Source organism: Polypterus senegalus, chromosome 17 (assembly GCF_016835505.1).
Source record: "Polypterus senegalus isolate Bchr_013 chromosome 17, ASM1683550v1, whole genome shotgun sequence".
Lineage (NCBI taxonomy): Eukaryota > Metazoa > Chordata > Cladistia > Polypteriformes > Polypteridae > Polypterus > Polypterus senegalus.
This window is the reverse complement of record NC_053170.1, coordinates 80,130,901-80,152,793: the sequence shown is the minus strand read 5'-3', so window position 1 is coordinate 80,152,793 and position 21,893 is coordinate 80,130,901. Positions and strand designations below refer to the sequence as shown.

The 21,893-nt window shown below is 41.0% G+C and overlaps 1 protein-coding gene across 4 annotated transcripts in view; it reads left to right on the top strand.

The window, feature by feature from the left end:
- The window catches only part of LOC120517926 (receptor-type tyrosine-protein phosphatase U-like), a 1,019,277-nt gene that overhangs the window by 841,650 nt on the left and 155,734 nt on the right, over positions 1-21,893 (top strand). For all 4 annotated transcript variants that reach the window (XM_039740445.1, XM_039740444.1, XM_039740443.1 and 1 more), the window contains exons 11-14: positions 1,042-1,144; positions 8,687-8,960; positions 13,660-13,696; positions 19,192-19,330. In XM_039740445.1, the coding sequence (XP_039596379.1) occupies positions 1,042-1,144; positions 8,687-8,960; positions 13,660-13,696; positions 19,192-19,330 (553 nt within the window). The remainder of the gene's footprint in view (positions 1-1,041; positions 1,145-8,686; positions 8,961-13,659; positions 13,697-19,191; positions 19,331-21,893) is intronic.

Sequence of the window (21,893 nt, the reverse complement as noted above, 5' to 3'; positions counted from 1 at the left end):
CCACTGGTATTGTTGAACGTTATCTATTTGTCCTCAGGCTAATCTCCTAGGCCTTACAGCAGGTATGCCATACATCTCTCTATTATAAAAAAAAAAAAATCTTGGAAGGAGATGAGACGTGATTGTCTCAGAGACACTTTCACGTTCTGCGAGACAGGAGCGTATGCAGAGAGATTTGGAAAAGTCCTGCATGGTTATGTCAGACACACTTCTTGTAGAGAGAAAGAAACGACATTCGCTCATGGGCAGTTATACGTTGTGTTGTCACGCTGTAATTCCAAACACGGAATCAGAATTCAGTGCGATATCAATGAAAAGTTAAAAGCGAAAAGAGATTGAATATATGGACATAGGTGATTTGACAGAAGTGCGCCGCGCGAGATGCAGATCGAGCAAAGAGGAGGTAAAAAAATACTGTATGTGTTTCCCATTGTATCACCGATTAAGAGGGGGTGTCGGAGGAGCAATCGCATCTCTTTTTAATGCAAGCGGCAGAGATGCAAAGAGGTTGTCTCGTATAGCGTGGGGGTTTAGAGCGAAGCGCGCAGGGGGCAAAGCCCCCTAGTTTTAAAGTATAAATATCTGCTTTCTATTGATGTGGGATAAGGTGGTAACATATTTAAAGATTCAAGTTCATTTAATCAAACGTAAATGCTTTAGTGTCCATGTTATAATTATAAGGTACTCTAATTATGCCATAACACTTTTTTTTTTTTTTTTAAAGTATGGTATCACTTGGAAATACTTTGAAAAAAAATCTCTCTGCATGTCTTTTTAGGTTTAAAAATGTGTTTACAAAACCCTAAGCTGGTCTGTTTATTGGTATAAAATGTGTGATCACTTACTGGATAAAAATCATCTGTTTAGACTGCTACCTGCACACTAGTTTTCTGTACGAGACACACGCAGCGCCAACAGCCAAACACAGCTTGTGTGCTGCTAGGAAAATGGTTCATCTATCAGTACAAATATCCTGTGAATTTTTCATGTAGGCCACACAGAGATAAGAGATTGCTCACACATCTTCTTGTCTCTCCCCAGCCCCGGTTTTCGATTATGGCGATATGCCTCCTCCATTGAGCGAGTCCGAGAGTGTCATCACGATCCTTCTGAGACCTGCACAGGGCAGAGGAGCCCCAGTCAGGTAAGTTAAAGGTTTCTGTTTCATTCTGACATTTAACAGAGTAGGCTGTTGGATTTGTTGCTTTTCAGATGCCCTCTGTCCTCTTACAAAAACTGCTTTACACATTTGTCATTTTCTTTTTTCGGTTGTAATGTTAGATGCATCAGAAAGCTTTTCAAAGTTGGTGCCTAAGCCTGCCTACATGGTGTTAGCGAGTTCTAGCCATCTGTCTGCTGGGTTGTGAGTCTTAAAATGACAGACTGCTATTGATTCTGTCTGATCTGGAGCTGTGACACTTCCTCAAGTGTAAATAAATAATGATGTGTATAATTAGTATTTATAATCCATCTGAAAAGTTTTTACATAAGGGTGCCTGCTACACCCCATTGATTATACATAGCTCTAATTTAAAACATATTACTTTTTCTTTCATACCCCTCAGGCTTTTTTTCCAAAAAACCTGCCATTGAGAACATACAAAAGCTTGATTTGATTGCAGTAGCAAAAGCAAAATTGCCTAATTATTACCTAGTTACGGCCAAGCCTGCCACCAAAGGTTTTTGGAAGTGCTCTTGTGATTTTCATAGTTTTATATCTCTACTTTTGGCGCTGATCCACTACAGCTTTCATGGGATACAGCTTGCCAGTTGTCTCTCAAAACACAAGCTATAAATGGTAATTGTTTAAATGCATACAAGGGAGCTTCGCCATGGTTTTTTTTTTTGTTTGTTTGTTTGTTTTTTCAATAAATAATAATGAATAGAATGTCGCAACTTCTACAATAATGCTTGTTATCTCCGCTTAATGTTCTCTAAGAGGGATACATATTGGTTAACACTTTAATAAATGTGTACAGCAGGTGAAGAAGACGTTTGTCCTCCTGCTCTTACAATTTTTGAGTCAGGGTTAACTTCATACATTCACTGACTTGTTTGAATCTTTAGACCTCCTGTTCGCATTCATTTGCTACCCTGTAGCAGTATTTTGTATTTTATTTCTTGTAATTCTCTGGTGTTTTTTCTTCCGTTGGATTTTTTTCTTGGTTTATTTATTTATTATTTGAGTTCATGCAGAACATGTTTCTGATGAAGGCTTAAGGCAGGCTTTTACTGAGCACACAGACTGACCTCTGATCCATGTGAATATTTAGTGAATGTATATTATTGTGAATTCAAGTTCAGCACATTTATAAGATAACTGGGGATTTAGTGTTCTGTTTTAATGATTATAAGCAAATAAACATGTCCTGAATGTAAACTCCTGTTCTTTTGAATCATTTTCTGAGTTTAGCTAATATATTACAGAGATGACAAACCTTTCCTTATTATTTGTTTTTTTCTCAGTTATTCTGTTTAACACACACTGACACCACGCTGGAGAAGGGGGTCTGCTGATTAAGGCTGTCACATAAAAAGCGCGTAAATCCCAGAATAGTCCAATTGGAATATTTGTGAATTCTGGGCATTCTCGGGGTTAAAAGTGACTCTGTTTCCCAGTACCCCTGTGCTACATGGTGACATTATAGTATTTAACACGGGAAATCGTATACAAGCCCATCAGGACAAACAGACTCACGTTAATTTGGGCTAAACATGAGAGAAATATAAAATATCAAAACAAATGGTGCTGTTGAAATGATTATACAGTGGAACCTCGGTTCACAAATGTCTCGAAACACGTACAAATTGGTTTACGACCAAAAAGTTTGCCAAACCTTTGCATCTGTTCACGACCACACACTCGGTATACGAACACACCAGTTTCCCTTTCGGTTTTTGCACGCCGATGATTTCCAGACATGTTCAGTCTCTCCCTGTGCAGCAAGAGAGAGAGAGAGAGAGACACACGCGGGAGAGAGAGACAGACAGACAGACACACACACACACACACACGAGAGAGAGAGAGACAGACAGACAGACACACACACACACTAGAGAGAGAGTCAGACAGACAGACACACGAGAGAGAGAGACAGACAGACAGACACACACACACGAGAGAGACAGACAGACAGACACACACACACACGAGAGAGAGAGAGAGAGAGAGAGAGAGAGACGGACGGACTGCTGGCCGCATAAAGCCGAGAAGGCAGTTATAGAATGCACCAGGCTTGTTTTAAAGAGACAGATCCGAGCATCGTTTTAACCTCGTTGTATTTAATGAAGACTTTTTTCTATTGGATTTTAACCTCCACTTCACTTCTGATTACAGCGATCGGTTTGTAGCGTGCATTGCTGCAATGTTACTTTTCTTGGTGGTTTATTAAATTACATATTTTTCAAATGTTCATTTTTTTCCCTGTGCTGAAAACTCATTAAAAAAGATTTTTTAGCAAGCGTTTCATAGCGCTATAGCACGAACTCTTGCAGTGTTAGTTTTCTCTGTTCAAGGTTTTCTCAGTGTTATTCAGTGTTTTTACATTTAGTTTACTATTACGCTGTACATTCTATGGTAGAGGTAACTATATTTGTGCTTAAAAATCTTTAAAAAAAATATATTTACATACAGTTCATATGGTCTGGAACAGATTAATTGTATGTACATACAATCCTATGGGGGAAATGACTTTGGTTCGGTTGTGAACCGAGGCTCCACTGTATTTACATAACAGAAGATGTCCATCCAGCAGTTACACTCTGTTGGTGTATTCAACGTTAACATTTGCAATGCACACTCTATGGAAATGTATTTTGTAATATACATAGTAATTTTTAATTCCAACAGATGGGGCATAACAAACATTAGCACTGCTTTTGAGAGTCCTTTAGCAAATGCTGTATAATTGAAGCAACAGATAAACTGATACTATAACTTAATAAGGAAAAATGTAAATAGAAAAATATAGGAAATAAAAAAAGAATGATGGCGGGAGTACTAATCTCATTCAAGTCCATTAAACATTCTGGTGATCTGCCCTCAATAATGCAGCAAAATGATAGCAGGAATATGCAGTGTAAATAAATGACAAACCCCACTAACACATATAAAGAGGACACGCTGGCCTCCCTGAGACGCCATCAGCTACTTCCTCGTGACAGCCAAATGCCTGGGGATTAATACGACTTCTATCAGTCTGTTTTATTTCCTGCCATTTTTTATTTAAAATGTCTTTTGTTAGATTCTAGTACTGGCTGTATATGCAATTTGTTGGTATGACAAATGCAAAGCATTTTATAAGTACACAGAAAACGGAGACTAATGTCTGTATTTTTAAATGAAAACTTAGAGTGGATGGGGCCTAACATTATTATTTTCTTGTAATAAACTACTTCATTTTTACTTTGATTTTGGCGGAAATACTCAACCCCCTCTATTATCATCATGAGACAGAAATGATTATGACAGGAGGAGAATAAGATCCTGCTGAAATCGCACTCATTGATAAAGGGCATGATGCTGTCATGATGGTCTTCAAAGCAATAAACAATATTAAGGAAGTTGAGGAGTGTAAAGGTCAGCTACTGAAAAATTTAAAATCGGAAGACAACCAAGCTATGCTAGGAGACTTAGAGAAAGGACTACAAAGGCTGAGTACCAGAAGTAAGGCAGGAAGATGAATGTGAAAAAGTCATGTCAGTATACAGAACACAAGAAAATAAGAAATTTGACAAACAAAAGGAGAATAAACAGTCCATCAGACTCGCAAGTTGAATGTAAAGAGAGTATGGCGAGGGTGAAATGAGGCAAACATCACCGTTTATTTAGAAAAGGCCCAATAGACTGGAGTAGTTACATTACTGAAGTGTGTTCACGATACTGAACAGAACATGCAAAAACAAGATTGCAAAATTAGTGGGAAAAGATGTTTTCAATAAAGTAGCAGATGGTCAAGAAGATAGGAAGACAGCAGTGTGGACAGTTGCCAGTGACAAGGATGATGGGGAAAACCGGGAAATCCAGAAGAGAGGCATTCAAAACTGAGCACTGAAGTTATGAAGAAAGGACCTCGCCTCTCACCTCCTGGAAGGAAACAACACTGAAAAACGTTTTCTAAAGACCTTTCCTGGCCAAAAGAAACGTCTCAAATAAATAAGCTTGATAAGAAAAGCGCTTCATGCAGATCAGAAGGAAAGAACAGAAAGAGCTGGCAAGAACAGGGCTGCCATTGGACAGACTCGCTCGTTAAAGTCTAAAATAAAGTCAAACTAAAATGACACACAGTAGAACTCCAATTTACTGCGGTTCTGTTTAACGCACTACTTTTCTTATTAATCATAAAAGCTTTGCGTTGAATACTACACATTTTATGCTGAGGTGACTGTGGAACTTTGTGGCAAAGAAGTGAGGAGCATTAAATTCACTAATGTCTGAAAACAGGCTTAGAAGTAACACTGTGCCACACAAATAAAGTATATAATCTATCTATAAATTGGCAAAATCTCTTATATCTGTCATTTTAATCCATTTTATCTTAGTTTTCAGTTGTCCAATGCAGCATCAGTTCACATCACCTCAAGTTTCTATTGTACTTGTCCCAGATTAGTTTGATCACCCCCATCTTTCCCACCTGTAGGTCATTGTTAGGCATTGCGTTTTATTTTTATTCACGTTAATCAAAGTCAAGAAAGAAGTCAAGATGTCGTTATAGGCCATTTGTAAATGTGCTTTCAAATATTTATTCCTTCTGTCTTCCTTACCATCAGAACCATTGTAACAAGAGCCTATATCAGCCGCACTCGGTTGTTAATAACGTGGTACTGACAGAAGAGGACAGTACTGACATGGTGCAAAGCAGCCTACCCATTGCATGACAGAATACAGAGTGGCCTGACTAATGTCATTGTAGAGGTGATTGGCTTGCAATGGCTCTGAGGATCCAACTATGCAAGATGTAAATTACTTGAAGTGTATTCTTTGTTTTTAAATCTGGTGATGATATGAAGCCCGTTTATGGCTGGAATATTTTGGATGCCCCCTCTTTATTTCCTATAGCAATTTATTAATTTGTAGCATTTTAATCCTAATGACATTTTGGGCAGATTTCTAAACCCCTTAATGGCCATCTTGCCCAGGAATGCTCTCCCACCTTGCCCGCCTTGACCAGACTTGCAGTTCCTCTAAGGATACTTTCATCAGTGCAGTGGTAAACTGGTAAAAGCTGAAAACTGTTACAAATGCTGACACGAGTTTCTCAAATGATGCAAACAGTAGAGTTCATGATGGGCATTCCTCACGTTGGCTCTGGCATCCTCGAGTAAAACTCAGTGTTCTTGAAATCAAAGCAACAAATTAGTAAACCTAAGACTGCTTACAGCCTGCACTGGGACCCCATGGATGCCGAATGTTTTGCTAACATTTAGTGCATTGCTGTTGACAATGGCTCCACTCGTTTCTCTGTGTGTGACATCATCACTGTTAATCAGAACAACTACAGGTGCTTCATTGGCAAGTTTGAGTGTTGTGCTAAGAAGGCAGTCTTTCTCCAGTCTTCCGAACCCGAGTTGATGATGGAGTTGTCTCTGAGTTTCATTAGCAGCAACTACTGTAGTGAACAGTGAGCTGTAGTCTCTGAACAACATCTTGACACCGAGTTTTCTGCTTTCCATTGGTTGTGTTTTCACATGAAGGGTAAGAGAGTCAACATAACTGAGTGATATGCTTGACCAGAGAGGACGATAATAGGCGGGTGTCATCACTACTACTACATCTTGTACTACTGGACTAGTGAAGTTACCGCACTCCAGTGATAGTCCGTTAAACTTGATATCCTTGACTTCACTGGCCCTATAGGTTTGTCAGAGATGAACATTCAGATGTTAAAATGTTTGTAAAAGAGCTCTGTTTAAAATATTAGACGACATACCATCTAGGCCAGCAGCTTTGCTTGATTTTGCCTGCTGAAAATTACACCTCCTGCTCAATGAGATGCAGGACGCATTCTCCAGGTTGATTAGATAATATGATGTATTTCTCTGGATTTTGAGCCTTAAATGATGCATAAAAATATTTAATTGATCCCACAGTGAGCTATCCGGAGATATTACAAATATGCAGGTCCCTTCACAAGCATCCTATGTCAGCCAGCTCTTAATATCTGATACTAGGTAGCCCTTGTTGGTTTAGTGTTTAAATCTAAGTGCTGAAGCAACATCTCACTGAAATCATTTCAACACATGCGACATCACTAGTGACCTTACATTTAATGGTGTAATAGATAGCCCGGCCACAGACAGACACGACCCCAATGTCTAAAACACATGCGTTTATTTGTGCAACTCTTTTCCACACTCACTCAGTCCTTATTCTCTCTCTCTCTTCAGCCGCCTCCACAAGCCCTGTCTATCTCCTCCCGACTCCGGCTCCTTGAAGGGAGTAAGGCGTCCCCTTTTATCATGCCCCCGGATGTGCTCCAGGTGCTGATGATGGCCTTCCGGCAGCACGTCCTGGTTTGGCAGAAGTGCTGCCCTTGCACCCGTTAGCACTCCGGGCATACACAGTTCCTGGAGTGGCAGCACTTCCTGGTGTGGTGGAAGTGCTGTCCTCCAGGGCTCAGGAACCATCCAGACAACCCCTTGGTTGGACCATGGACCCCCACGGGGTTGCGCTTCCCAGCTCTGCAGTCGTGGTCCTGGATGGAAATCAGGGAAAATATTGCTCCCTTCCTGGTCCTTCCCTGATCCAGGCGTCCCGGTAGAGCAAGGTCCCTGGCCACCTGCCACAGGGTGTCAGTCTCAACACATTGATTCTGAGGAATTTGTCACCTACGCATTTCCCTAATTGGTCAGCCTTCACAGAAGAAAGCCTTATTCCACCATAACAGACACAGAAGAGTTGCTTTCCATAGCACTTATTGTGTTGCTTACTTGTATGTATCTAAATAGTTTGAATGTGCAAAAGGCAAATAATTTACCAACTGATACAGTTTTGCAATAAATTCTGTGGCTGGCAGCATCACCACCTCCTTCAAGGATTTTTCCAGCGATGCATACATGCCCAGTATAGGTGAACGCCGTATGTTTTATGGCTTGTTTTAGTGTGGACTGAGATACATTCATAATGATGTAAAAATGGACTGATTTTTGCATTTAAAACACTTTTCTTCTGCTAATTGAGTGCTTGCTCCTGATTTCACCTAACTCTACACTACAGGCTAACTGGAATGGACTTTTAAACCCCAACCAGGTTCTGTACATCTTTTAGAGTAAATTCAGCACTGACTTTGAGATCAGGATTGCCCTCTAGAGCCCTGGGTGTCATCGGGCCAGCCGTCCCTCTAACGGCCTCATTTGCCCATTTGGTTAGGAGATTACCCGCATCCAAGCAGCCACTTATCGGACTTGGGAATCTCGGATACTAACCTGTCTGACCCCAACTGTTACTATTAGCACCATAAATCATTATGAGGCATAGTAACCCCAGTTGTTGGTCCTGTCCCCATGGCACAAGCATAAACAATGATTTGAAAAGGGAATTCTCTGCCAGGGCCAACTCCGGTCCCAACCTGGATCTGTGTCAGCAGTTAAGACAGAATATTTTGGTCCTAATAATACCCATACACATATTTGATTTAGAAAAAAGAAACTGTTGCCTAAATTGATTCCTTCTTTCTACATGTTGTAGTGCCTATCAGGTGGTGGTGGAGGAGGATCGACCCAAGAGAGTGAAACGAGAGACCGGCACTTCAGAATGTTTTCCCGTTCCTATGACGTACGACGAAGCCCAGGCCAAGGGTCTAGTTCATTACTACACGGCTGAACTTCCTCCCAGCAGCCTCCCTGATTCTACGCCTTTCTCTGTGGGAGATAATCACACTTACAGCGGGTACTGGAATGCCCCCCTTGATCCCAGGAAAGCTTATCTCATCTACTTCCAGGCAGTGAGCAACTTTCGAGGGGTGAGTGTCATTTCGTGTTATACAGAGCGCACTTTCATCGGACACTGAATTTACATCTAAATTAACTGCTACTTTTCACATCCTTCAGTCCTGTGTTATGTGTTCATAACTAATTTAGTGCAAGGATAGAGTTTGCACTGTTTATTATTCTGGGTACAAAAAACTGTAAACAGGTTTTTTCATACTAATTAGAAAGTTCAGTTTATAACATTTTTTTTTAAAGGCAGACATTAGGCAAAAACAGCTGTGCTTCAGGGCCGCCTACGGTCTATTGACTTGAAGGAATGACTTGAAAGGCCTTAGATGTGCTTGGAAACCTTGATTAGAAAAGACAATAACGCAAGCCATTTGCAGTAATGCTGTATCTGCTTGTATTGGGCAGGAGAAGTTTGGTTTACCTGCTGTGTTAATTAATCACACGGGTACACTTATGTAAGGTCTAATTATGCAGGCCATTCACAGTAGAGTCAAATGAATTGCAATAAATAAATACAAAGAAGGCATTAACCTCTACCTGTTTATACTGCAGTTATTCACCCAAGTCAAATATTACACAAGGCATTCTGACAAAATGTCAGACAACTAAGGCAATCAGACAGTCGCTCCAGTTAATTTAAATTTGGTTGCTAATATATGGTTCAGTGGTATATGAGGAGACCATTCGAGTTTGGTCTGGTGGATACGCTAAAGCATGTCTGTGTGTATGCAACAACGCATAAGAACTGTTGTGGCTGTCCTTCTTCATATTTATTTCCTAGTATAGAATTACCAATACTTTGGAAAAACTGCTGCTTCTTTCAAAATTATTAATTCTAGGGAGCTTTTAATAATGGCTAACTTTGGTAAGTTGTTCTCATTCCTGGCAGCTGCCAAGTTGACTTAACACAAATTAATTTTTCTGTGCTAACGTTCATTTCTGTGCATGCACTTGTACAATGCATTTGCTTTGAATACATGCATAAATAATAATAATAATAAAACATTTTATGTATTTAGCACATTTCCCAGGCATGATGCAAGATGCCATGTAGTAAGCTAGCATGTGGTATGTGATCAATAGAAGTACCAGACGTATATTCTGACCAACCCAATCCAATTCTGGCACAATGACGTTGATTTTCCTTTTTACTTGTTTTTGCCTCAGACACAGCATTTGAGTTTAGCTCACTAGCATCCTCTAGAGACCACAACTGATATACGTAGTATCTGACTGACGGGAGGGGAGATGGTGTCTTGGGGAATATAGATTTTTTTTTTTCATGTTTTCATGGCATAGAAACAAAAGTCTCTCTGTGATGTGTCGCTGACGTTGTTTCACGTGCTACACTAAAGAGAGGGTGCTGTATCAGTCTGCACAGAATTCACCCTGGGATAAACTCTGCTAACTTTATAACAAATCCTGTAGTGACCCATCACAAAGATATCGGAGTCACGACCCATTAAGAGCCACTGACATATATACTGTATACTGTAGATGCTGACATTTCTAACTATAGCTTTGATTCTCCTTCAATGGAGTTTGAGATTTTTACTGGATAACCTTTTGTATCATTAATTGTATCCATTCTGTTTTCTGTTTAGTATTCTTCTACGGACCTGTTGAGATATACAAGAAATAAACCTGGCCTCCTTGAGGCCGGCTCAGGTCATCAAAGACTTCAGAGATGTGGCGTTGTGTGTGCCGATGAAAAACGTCAGACACCAGGTTGTTGTACACATCAGCACACCGTCTACAAACATTCAACCTCTCCTCGTGGCTCGTACCTCAGAGGCCAGAATCAGCCGAGTGACTGTCCTCTGGACCTCCTCTAGCACTGCTATGTCCAAACATAATATACAGTATTTATCACTAAAATGAATGGCATACTTTTAATCTCCTTAGCATTATGTTTATCCCTGGAATATCGAGCTACAAATTAATTTATTTCAGTAAGAAAAAATGTAATCAGGCATAACACAAAAATGAAAATATAAAAACATCAATATTAATTCAATAGAAAAGGTATGTCAAGTGTCCACCGCTGTATTGATGCAGATTTAGTACACGTCCTTCAATTGACATGTCACCAACGCACAGCTCGATGTCACAATCGGGACACTAGAGCCATGCTTGTTTGCGCACATTTCTTACGTTTTTCCTGTTGCTTGCGCATGAGAGGGCAGAATGTCAGTGCCCGATCTGCGGTGGACTTGCCCATTGCACTGTTGGGCACTGTTAGGCTACCACAGCACAAGGCCTAGTGACTTCCGCATTTCCCCAACATGAACTTTGACAGTTTCCGCAGTGGGAACAGTGCTCAGGGGGGCTGACGAATTGCTTGTGCTTCCACTTGATTGCATTCATTTTACCTTTTTTTTGCCATACTGCAGCTTCACACTACTAAGTTCACCAAGAATATCACAGCGGTTCACTCGTACTCATAAGTGTCAGCTTCACTATCGGTTTCGGTGCCTGATGACAAACTCACATTGTCATAACTCAATTAATGGCTCAGTTTCAGTTTCTGTTCTAAAACTTCCTTTACGTTTTTTTGTTTATATCCCATTGCATTTTGTTTGACAACACACTCATAAATATTGATGAGCTACCATAGAGCGGCAAAATACGTAGAAATATTCATGATTGTCCTGAGTGTTGTTCAAGTATAACACACTACATGTCAACAATACGGCTAGCCCGAGAGACACTTGGGTTTAACTGCATTTGCATTGAATTACAAGCCCAAAAGATGCTCAAGGTTAACGTGCTTGGTATAGAAACAGGCACATGAGATGTTTAAGAACGCAAAGCTACCATATAAGCCTCCAGAACATGAGCAGCAAGCTGTTATGCAGAACTATATATTTTAAGACGTAATCTTTACTATATACTATGGCACAGTTTTTCCAGGCGGCTGGATCTGACTTCCAAACCAGGTCACTGTTTGAATGGAGGTGGCATTTCTTCCCTGTGTCGTTGTGGGGTTTTGTCCCCCAAGTAGCCTCCACTTCTCAAAGACCCACTTGTTACATGTGAATTTCAGAGTGTAGGCGTCTGTGTGTGTCTAAGTGTAACCTTTAGCTGACTGTTTTGAGTTTTTTCCCTGCTCGATGCCTGCACATCCCTTTTGTCCCTGTAATAGAAAAGTTATTCCTGGAGAATTAAGTTGGATCAGAGCAAATGACGACACTGCAAAGTTCACCCCTGTGTACCAGTACAGCTTGCGTTTCCTTAATATTTGGATCTGTAAAACTAACAAAGAAAGCTTCCCTCCCTCCATCCATGTCTTTTCTGAGCCTACACTGTCCATTACCGGATTGCAGGGTGTTGGTACCTTTCATAGCACCTTTAGGTCAGGATGCCAGACCACTCCAGAGCACACACACCCACCTTCACTCTTGTCTGCAGGGCTAACAATCTGCACATTTTTGGGATGCTGGATGAAACCACAAATCAGACACAGAAATGCAGAGAATATTGAGACTCGAGACAGACAGAGACAAGGCCGGGGATTAAGGCCTCGTATCCTGGAGCTGAGCTGCAGCAGTGCTAATCACTGAGCCTCTGCCATTAAAACCGGCCACTATATGTCACAAGATCACACACAACATTGAAACCTGTAGCCTTTCATTTTTGGGAGATGCAGCAGTGGCTGATATGGAGTGCAGCTTATGGCCCTGAGTGGTGCTTCACAAAATTCACATGAAGGCCTAAGTGTCTTCTTATGTAGGGTTGGATAACAACATCCTGACAACAGTAGGAGAAATGGATTAGAACGTAGGATCTTTCAGTAGCATCTTAACCACAGATGCAGGAAACACTTTCCAGTATATGCAGTAATTCATTCACCTACCCCTTATCTGTGCCTGCTTTGCCCAATTCAGGGTTGTGTGTGACAGGGTGTACCGCAGCTAAAATCCAAACTTGAACACGGCTCCCATTCTAACACAAGGCACATTCACGCATACCCAGATTCAATCGTGAGGGCCAAATTAGCCCAGCTTGGACGTCTTTAGGATGTTGGAGGGAAACCCACACAAACACTGGGAGAGCATGCAAACTCCACACAAACAGCGACCATTTGAAATTGTAACTCAGTCTTCTGGAGTCGTGAGGCAGCAGCACTGACAGCTTGTACAAGCTGTACTCCGATTGACAAAGCTAAAGCAGGGCATTTGTGTTTGGTCCGTGGTGAACCTTCTCAAAAAGACAAATAAATGAAGCTGGGCTTGACACAAGATATCTTATTACAGCCATATGTTGGACTCCCAAAAGAAAAGGATTTGACGAAATTACTGTTATGAGAACATCCATCTGTGTCCTGTTTTTGTTGGTAAGGGATTCTGTTTTTGGAGTGTCTGTACGGTGCACGTTAGAAAGTGTTCATACAGCACCACAACCGATACTGGCCTGCTCTTTTTTCTTGCCAAGAAGGCCACCAACCAAAGCATCTTTACTAAGTGTATTTGAATTATTTTATTTTTATTTTTTTCTGCCTTGATACCATTGCCTTTTTTTGGACAGACATACAAACTGTGCTTCTCTTGCAGCCTTTGTTAGACACCATTAACTATCAAAGGCAGTATAGAGAATAACGATTAGGGATTACATTTCTTTCTTCAGATGATCTTTAAATGCCTGTTCTATCACTGTTCCTAAAATGCAGATTGGTAAGTATTTTGCTAAAAGGTTCATTTTGATTTTTTTTTTTTCTTCCAGGAAACGAGAATTAACTGTGTCCGACTCGCTCGTAAAGGTAAGACAGTTGTTAGGATGGCCTTATTAGGCGCTTTCAATCTTGGTGTCATCTAAACCACATTTCTTAGCATCTTATCTTCTTGAGATGACGTCTCTAAGGGGCACAGTGCCAACCCACTGCTCAGGATCCTGAATAAAAATGAAATGTACATTGGACTTAAAAAATGCAAAATAACACAACACTAGTGAAACACTTGGACCCACAGTCCTAAAATAAACTACACACACACACAAAAAACAAGTCAAAGATAAGGAGCAGTTGACACTTCTTATGTTTTCCATTTAGTTAATTCTCCCAAATCCTGTAGACATCATAATGTATTTTATTACTTCTAGTGGCTCATCTAGAGCAAGTGGAACTTTTGTATCTTAGCAACACATTCTTGTTTTCAACATTAAAATATACAGCTTGACATCAATCATAGCGCGGCTGTGACTTTGCTAAGTAGTGGTCCTCAAAGAAACATTAATGTAAGGATATACAAGTAAAAGCAATGCAATGCCATCATACAGTTGGAGGTTTGGGCTGTTTGAAGATCTTCTAGATTGTCGCTGTGCTTTTCTGTCTCTTTTGCGCTCTAATATTCTGTATCCTGGATGCTGTCTTGCATGGCCATGAGCCATCGTGTTTGTCTGCTGCTCAATTGCTTGCTGTTCAGGATTACTTTTTGCTTCTCAATGTGGTTCAGTGTCAATGGGGTTGTGTGACATAACAAAAAAACTACACATAAACAGCAGTAAACCCTGCACGATTGTTGGGATGCACTTCTCCATCCTTGCTATCTGTATCACACACTTGACACTCAGAAGGTGGCACTAATCTTATTCTTCTTCCTATTACAGTCTTCTTTATCATGGAATCAGTATCTGTGATTTGCTTGATGCCCAGCAGAAGTCACTGAACCTCTTTTTCTTTAAACTATGTTTATTAGTTTCGCAGTCACTTCGCCATAAACCATTGACCACAGGTATCAAGAAAAGTATCGTGTCATAACCGTTTGATCAAGGTTCTAGCCCCAGTAGTTTTCTAATAATCGGAAGACAGATGGACACCATTAGTATTTTATATACTGTATATATAGATTAACATTCTCAGACCAGTTTAATCCAGCTCAGGGTTCTTGGAGGTCACAGTTTATTTGGGGAGCCCTGGACACAATGCATAAACCAGGGCACCAGTCCATCACAGGGTCTTCTTACAAACACAGGACAATTTAAAATTGCCAGCCATTCTAACCTGCACATCCTTTAAGTGGACTGGAGAGAAACCCACAAGGACTCATTAGAATGTGCAAACCCTACATAGGCAGCGACTGAGCAACTCATACCCATGGCACTGGATCCATGATGCTGCCGCACCATCCCCACTACCCCACCATGTCACCCAAAATGTAAAATAACTATTTCATCAAAGGAGGGATCATAAATGCACAATAGTGTCAAATGCGTGTTGGACTTCATTTTCTAACAGTGGGCTCTTCAGCCTCTCCCCTTACCTCCTCATTTATTCATCCATAGACTGCGCGTGCATCTGCTTCTTATTTGCCTGGATTCATATTACATTTCTGGTGCCCTCCTCCTGGTGTTCCCTGGACATGTGTACTCCAGCAGCCCCCGATTTCTATTGATATACTTTCGTTACTCACAGTCCAGACCACGGCTCTATCCAGTGATGCTCCTGTCACCCAACTCCTACCCACCCCTTCTTGTTGTCAGGCCAGTGCTTCTCAGGTTCAGTGCCACTGTGGCTGAAGGTTTTCTTTCCCAACAAATTTCACAAATCAGTGGGCCAGCATCACTTCTAATTTATCTCATTAATCAGCTGGACTTTCTTCTTCTCTTATTGTGCTAGAATGATAACGGCATGTCAAGGAAATTCAGAAACTTGTCTTTTTTGACAGTTTCAAAGTTAATGTTTAATTGCCATTTTTCTGTGGACGTTGCTCTCTTAATTGTAACCAATTAAATGTCAGTTAAAATATATAATAAAATTCAGTACTAAGCAAAGAAAAACAAAAGACGGACAAATTAAAGTGACAGATGGGCAAGTAAAATAAAAATGGAGAAATGTTTGTGTAATTTAAAAGCATCCAGCAGAGGGAGACAGAAACCTGTGTTCACATGCAGATTTTCTCTCTGCATTTCATAATGTTAAACACTGGACTGAGTAACTGTCTGTCATGTCATAACCCCAAAGCGAACAGAAACACTGCGAAAAATGATGGATAGATTATTAGACTGAAAGCAGCAGCAGTGAAGTATAGACATGAAGTGTTCATTTATTGGTTTTAGAGCAAGCAATGGCAGTTTTTATTCAGGGCAAGAGCCATCCATTCCTGTTGTAACTGCTCGAGCTCTATTAAGGTTTGACAGGAAATGGAGGAGGTGAAACCCATAGTTCATATTCTGTGTGCTCACAAAACTGAAGTGATTATGTCAGTACTTCACATGCATGCCTATGTACATACAAACTCAAACCAGCTTCATTTAGTTTAGGGTAGCAGGGAACCCAGACCCTATCCTGGCAGTACTGGGTGCAAGGCAGGAAATAACACTGGGTAGGGTGCCAATCCAATGCTGGGCACCACTCATACACACACCTATCCACACACTGGGCCAGTTTAGAGGTACCAGCTTTTTTGGCATCAAATTGAAACAAGACTTCAGTCATGAAAACCAAGTCAAACATCGTAAACATAAGAAAAGTATTCAGAGAATAAAAAGCACACACACTCCCCAGCTGGAAGACTGGCATATAAAAGAAATCTTCAGAACATCCAAAGTCTAATAATTCATGCGCAGACTGAGAAGAAGGGCATGGCAGACGCAGGAAGCCTCAGATCAAGGAAGAAGCGTATAAGACAAACGAGTTGAAAATGGAGACTGGGAATACAACGCCGACAATCAGCTCCTGATGAAATGAACAGCAGTCTGCTACTTCTCTGTATTGAAACCAGATGAATAATTGATACACGCCATTGATAGTTCAAGTGAGGCTAAATTAAAGAAATAAGATTTCCAAATATTTAAACAAAAAGAATAAGAGGATTTAAAGGAAGAGGTCAGGACTAATTTTATAGCAATTGTTCCCAATGAAAATAACCTCTGCTGGATAAAAGAGAAGGGAAGAGGAGACTTGTGAAGGAAGAAGAATGCGTGAGGCATAAAGGGAATGTTAACTGAGAGAACAGAATACAGAGATGACAGAGCATAAGGTAGAAATGTTTTTTTCAGCCATAGATTGCTCCTCGTTCATATTGCTCATTGGAATGAGCCTGCGCCTGCCTTGCAGGATTGAATTTATTATGACATTCTGCTCATCCCTCCAAATAACTCTAAGGGTCTGCCCAAGCTAAAGTACTTCTGTGCTCCCCTTACAGCAGGTGCCAAACTGCCAATTACAGAGGAAGTGAAGGGACTTTAAAGAAGTACACAAAATCAAAACAATTAAACTGCTATGGGCTTCATTCAGGACAGACAGAATCAATTTTGTTCTTCAGCAAGTGACAACTTCCCTCCCAGTCAGCACACAGCCATCCCATCCCCTACACCCAGGGCCATCTTAACGTATGTGCACAATGGGCACTGGCCGGGGGCTCCACGATGTTTCTTATGCCAATACGGACATATGAAAAGATCATAGATGAAGGCAGGCAGACATCAGGGGAAAGCAGAGCAGAGGAAGACTATAGTTAGAGTTTTAGGCGTTGCATAGCAGAAGCCTATTACATCCTCTCTTTTTCCTGGTTTCTAATAATCAAGTTATTAATGTTAAGAATGGATTTTATCTGACATCTGGCTTGTTCCTGTAAATATTAAAAATTTGAATTGCCTTTTGGATAAGCAATGAGCTTGAGCGATGTCCCAGGGTGAGCATAAAGGATCTGTAGGCTACATTACACCTACAACATCTGAGAATGTAAGAGACTGTGAAGAATATAAAGCAGGAAATCATAATATTCCCATACTAGGCTGGTAGCACTTTGAATCACTGTCACCTAAGGAGCTGCAGATCATATACGGATGGGTAGAGCTTAAGTCTGGAGACAGGATAAAACTAAGGTGGAAAGGTTTCAGATCTGGCCTGTCTCTATATAATGAGGAATGTTCAATTGCCTTTAAGTAAGTTGGATGGACTGTCACATCTCTGGATAGGTGTCACCTGATGGAGTCAGTTGGAGTGGAAAAGGCAGGAGGGAACTGAACAATGCTAACAAAAAAGCGAGAATGAGTTTATCCACGTTACTACCTAGACAGATAATAAATGTTAAAAAGGAGGCTGTAGCTTAACACCGCAACAGAAATGATTCACTTTGTTACCAACACTCAAATAATGAATCATTCTGACCCTAGGATGCTGGTTAAGTTCAACCAGAGAACTTTGAGAGGAGCAAACTTGTTCCAGCATGTTCCATCAGTGGACATGTCAAGCTGGACCTGCTCCTTCCAAACGTTAAATGCCTTTAAATATAAACCTGTGGTACAACTGGGCAGGACTGACAACATCTTACTGCCAACTACAACCCTGCTGTCAGACGGCAGCAGCTCTATTATTATCCAAGCTAGAAGGTTCTCCTGTGTGTTTGGGGGCTTCTGGTATGTTATATATTTTCCATTTTGCTTGAGTTTCTGTAAAGTTTTATTTACCCTGGGTATATATTATCTGTCTAGTGACAGCCCAAAACATCGGGCAGGTAGAAATTTAAACAGTATCTTTGTGTTATACAGGTCGGTCCTCTTCTTAAAATAAACCAGGTGCTTCGCTTTCATGCTCATTATACTGCAAATGCTTGCATATCTACTTCCAACAGACGGTTTAATTTACCAGCTCAGCATGGGGGTAGAACTGTCAGTGCCTTAGAAACAGATTTCTTCACAGAGGGCTTTAAAGCTATGTCTGCTGTGACAGATGTCCGAGACATTGCCCTACCGGGACGCTGGGAGAAGGGACGGACCGGGAGAGGGGCAGTATTTTCCCCGGAACATAAGAAGGCAGCCTTCCTGGGTTGCATGGGGGCCACAGAGCCGGGACGCTTAACCCTGTGGGGGGGACGTGGCCACTGCAAGGGGGCCTCTGGACAGCTCCAGAATGGTGGTCAGCTGCACTTCCACCACAACAGGAAACAAGTGCTGCCAGATGTTAATCAAGAAGCACCTGGAGCACTTCCGGGTGCTGCATAAAGGAGGCCACCACACTCCACTCAAGGGCAGAGCCGGAAAGGGAGAAGATATGAGATATGAGTGAGGAGTAGAGGCGGCCGAAGAAGAGGAAGAGAAAGGGGACGGAGAGCATTTTTGTTGCCAATTGTGCACTGTGGGTTTGTGCTACAAAATAAAGCGTGTGTATTCGGGACATTCGGTGTCTGTCTGTCTGTGGCCGGGCTGGTATATCACACTGCATTACGATTCAAAATCAAAAGACACCAAAAGTGTTAGGTTTCAAGAAGATTTATCAACCATTGCTAAAGCAAGATGTTTCTGGTTCCCCTACAGCTGCATGCAAAGATACAAAGCGAGCCTTAGAAGTATCCCAGCACTCTGAAGAGATGGGTCTAATTCTGGGAATCTGTACAGGTGGCCTCGTGGTCCTCATTCTTCTGCTTGGAGCAATCATCATTGTAATCAAGAAAGGGTGAGTACAACCGACATGTGCCTGGTATATCCCACCCCAAGGCAAGTAGAATGCTAAATATACAATATTTGTCACATTATATACACATACAGTATGTCCTGGTACATTTATGATATAAACATGTGTAGGCGCACTGGCTTCAGTGAGTTTAAAAATGTAAAAGTCATTATCTCTATATGTTAAAATGTATGTGGCAAGGGGCTGAGCTGTAAAAAATGTGGGATGAAAAAGAATCAGGTGACAATATGACGCTCCGAGCTTATGCTTACACATTCATGCACAGATACAGGTGCAGAAAGTGGAACAAATAAAGAAACGGCAGACCGCCTCAGCCATATCCTTTACATACGGCTTTCTCTCCCAAGATACGACTCATTACTCAGGCTGGACTGGTAATGTGAATACATGTCGTTTTATCTTTTAGCACCTCAGATTCAGATGAATTCAGATTATTTTGTGTGGAGCACTGAGCACAGGCCTAAAACCTGCATGTATATATACTTACTATTACAATGTGTTTACAGTGATGTAAAAAACATATAGTGTTTATTCTCAAACACAAAAATGACTGTTAAAGCAATATCAGTAATTAATATAAACAAACCAAGACAACTTGAAGTAGATTAATACAGTATTATATTGTCACTAGCTGTACTACCTGTCTAAGATGGTTTGAGATCTAAGTAATCAATGTACCCCTCAGCAACGTTTACAGTACACATTTGGTATGGAATTTGTAAAATGTGTTAATGTTTGTGACGCACCACCTGTTGGAATGAAAAATGCAATGCATTTTATGACTAAAAATGTTTGTGATGCAGCATGTTTTGGAATGACAGAGACACAGCAACTGGATGGACACTTACCTTTTTATTAAGATCTCAGATATAGCCAACTGTCAAAGAAGGACAGGAAGGAAAAAGCTCCTGTCAATAACAAACATATGGGGTATTATAACAAAGGCACCATCAAATGTGAACAAAGCAATAATTCTGATGACTTAACTAACTGGCTGTCTTCCTTATCGACATTCTACTTGCGTACGTGCTGGACAATGTAATAAAGACCAAATTATGTTCTTTTATAGCAGAATTTTAGAGATTGCTATAACTCTGGTGTCACTTCCCATGGACAGAAGCAGTAGTTTGGCATTACAGCAGTGGTACTAAGTACTGCACAAGTAAAACAGAGGAGAGTCAGTAATATTTTACAATAACTGCCAAAGTTTTATTTTTGAGTATATTGCTACGATATAGTCGCAATGGTACCAGGCCACAGAGTACAAATACTGTACAAAGTGTGGAGTACAAAGTGTAGACCAACTCCACACCAAACACCATACCCCTGCCTCCTCGACTTGATTTACGCTCAATTGGTTGGGCCATACGTGTCCCTTCTTGCTTGACATTAGCTTCTCCAGCTCATTTTGACTCCTCCGTCATCTCTTTTGCTGCTTTTCTTCCTCCCCCCATCTTGATTCATTTCTATGTTAAGGGCTAATCCTTAATGTTGTGTGTTCTGGAGCCAAAGCTCTACGGTCTGCTGAATATCCAGCTTCCAAAAGCCACTTATACACAGTGGGGCTGTTGTTTCCACCACAAGACCCTCACATAGGGAATATACCAGATGCCACTCTTTCCTGACATTAGAATTCAAAATCTTTCTGCTGGTTTTTCTTTTTCACTTCAGAACACGAACCAACTATCAAGCTCTCTATCCTACACTTTATGCCTGGCACTACATAACTTGGTCAGATATTTATACACATAGAAAAGGAAATGGTCACATACCTTTATTACCTTAATCTTTTTAAAAATGCCAAATGAGATACTTGTACAATAAAACCTTGGATTGCGAGTGTTTTGCAAGATGAGCTCAAATTTTTAATAAATTTTAATTTGATAAACAAGTGAGGTCTTGCAATACGAGTAGTGCGTATACGCTTTGCCTGCCGAGCATCACATGATCACAGCTAATTCAATGGTGGTTCTCTCTCCGCGGGATTGTGGGTAATCGTCTCCCATGCTCAGTCTCAGTTGGCGTGCCTCACTCATATAGTTAACATCTGCACAAGTGTTTACTGTTCACTATAGCATTGTGACCATGTGTGTGTGTTGTGACGTGTGAGTCCCTGTCTTGCACCACCAAACACGAAGAAGTCTCAGTACTTCAGCAAAACCAGCTTTTATTTAGCTTGAAACAGGAACAGCACGGTTATTTATTGTAGTGGATCTGCCACTGCCCTATACACAGACACAGCAATCAGGCAGGGTCGGGGCCAGGTTAATGGCCAAGTACTGTAATACTGTGCCCTGCACATTTATAATGTTCCTTACATCACTCTTCAACGCCAGGCGCTTATAGTGTGACCGTAACCTTTTCGATTTACTTTTGCAACGAACTGCTGCAGCGCTGGGTTGCATCGGGATGCTGTTCCAGTGTCGTCCCATTGGGGGGAATCCCAAAAGAGTTTAGAAACCTTAAAGTGCGTGAAGATTTTTTTTATTTTGTGTCCAAGAGTAGTGACTCTTCAGGCAAAAGCAACTGTCATTGTATAGGCTCC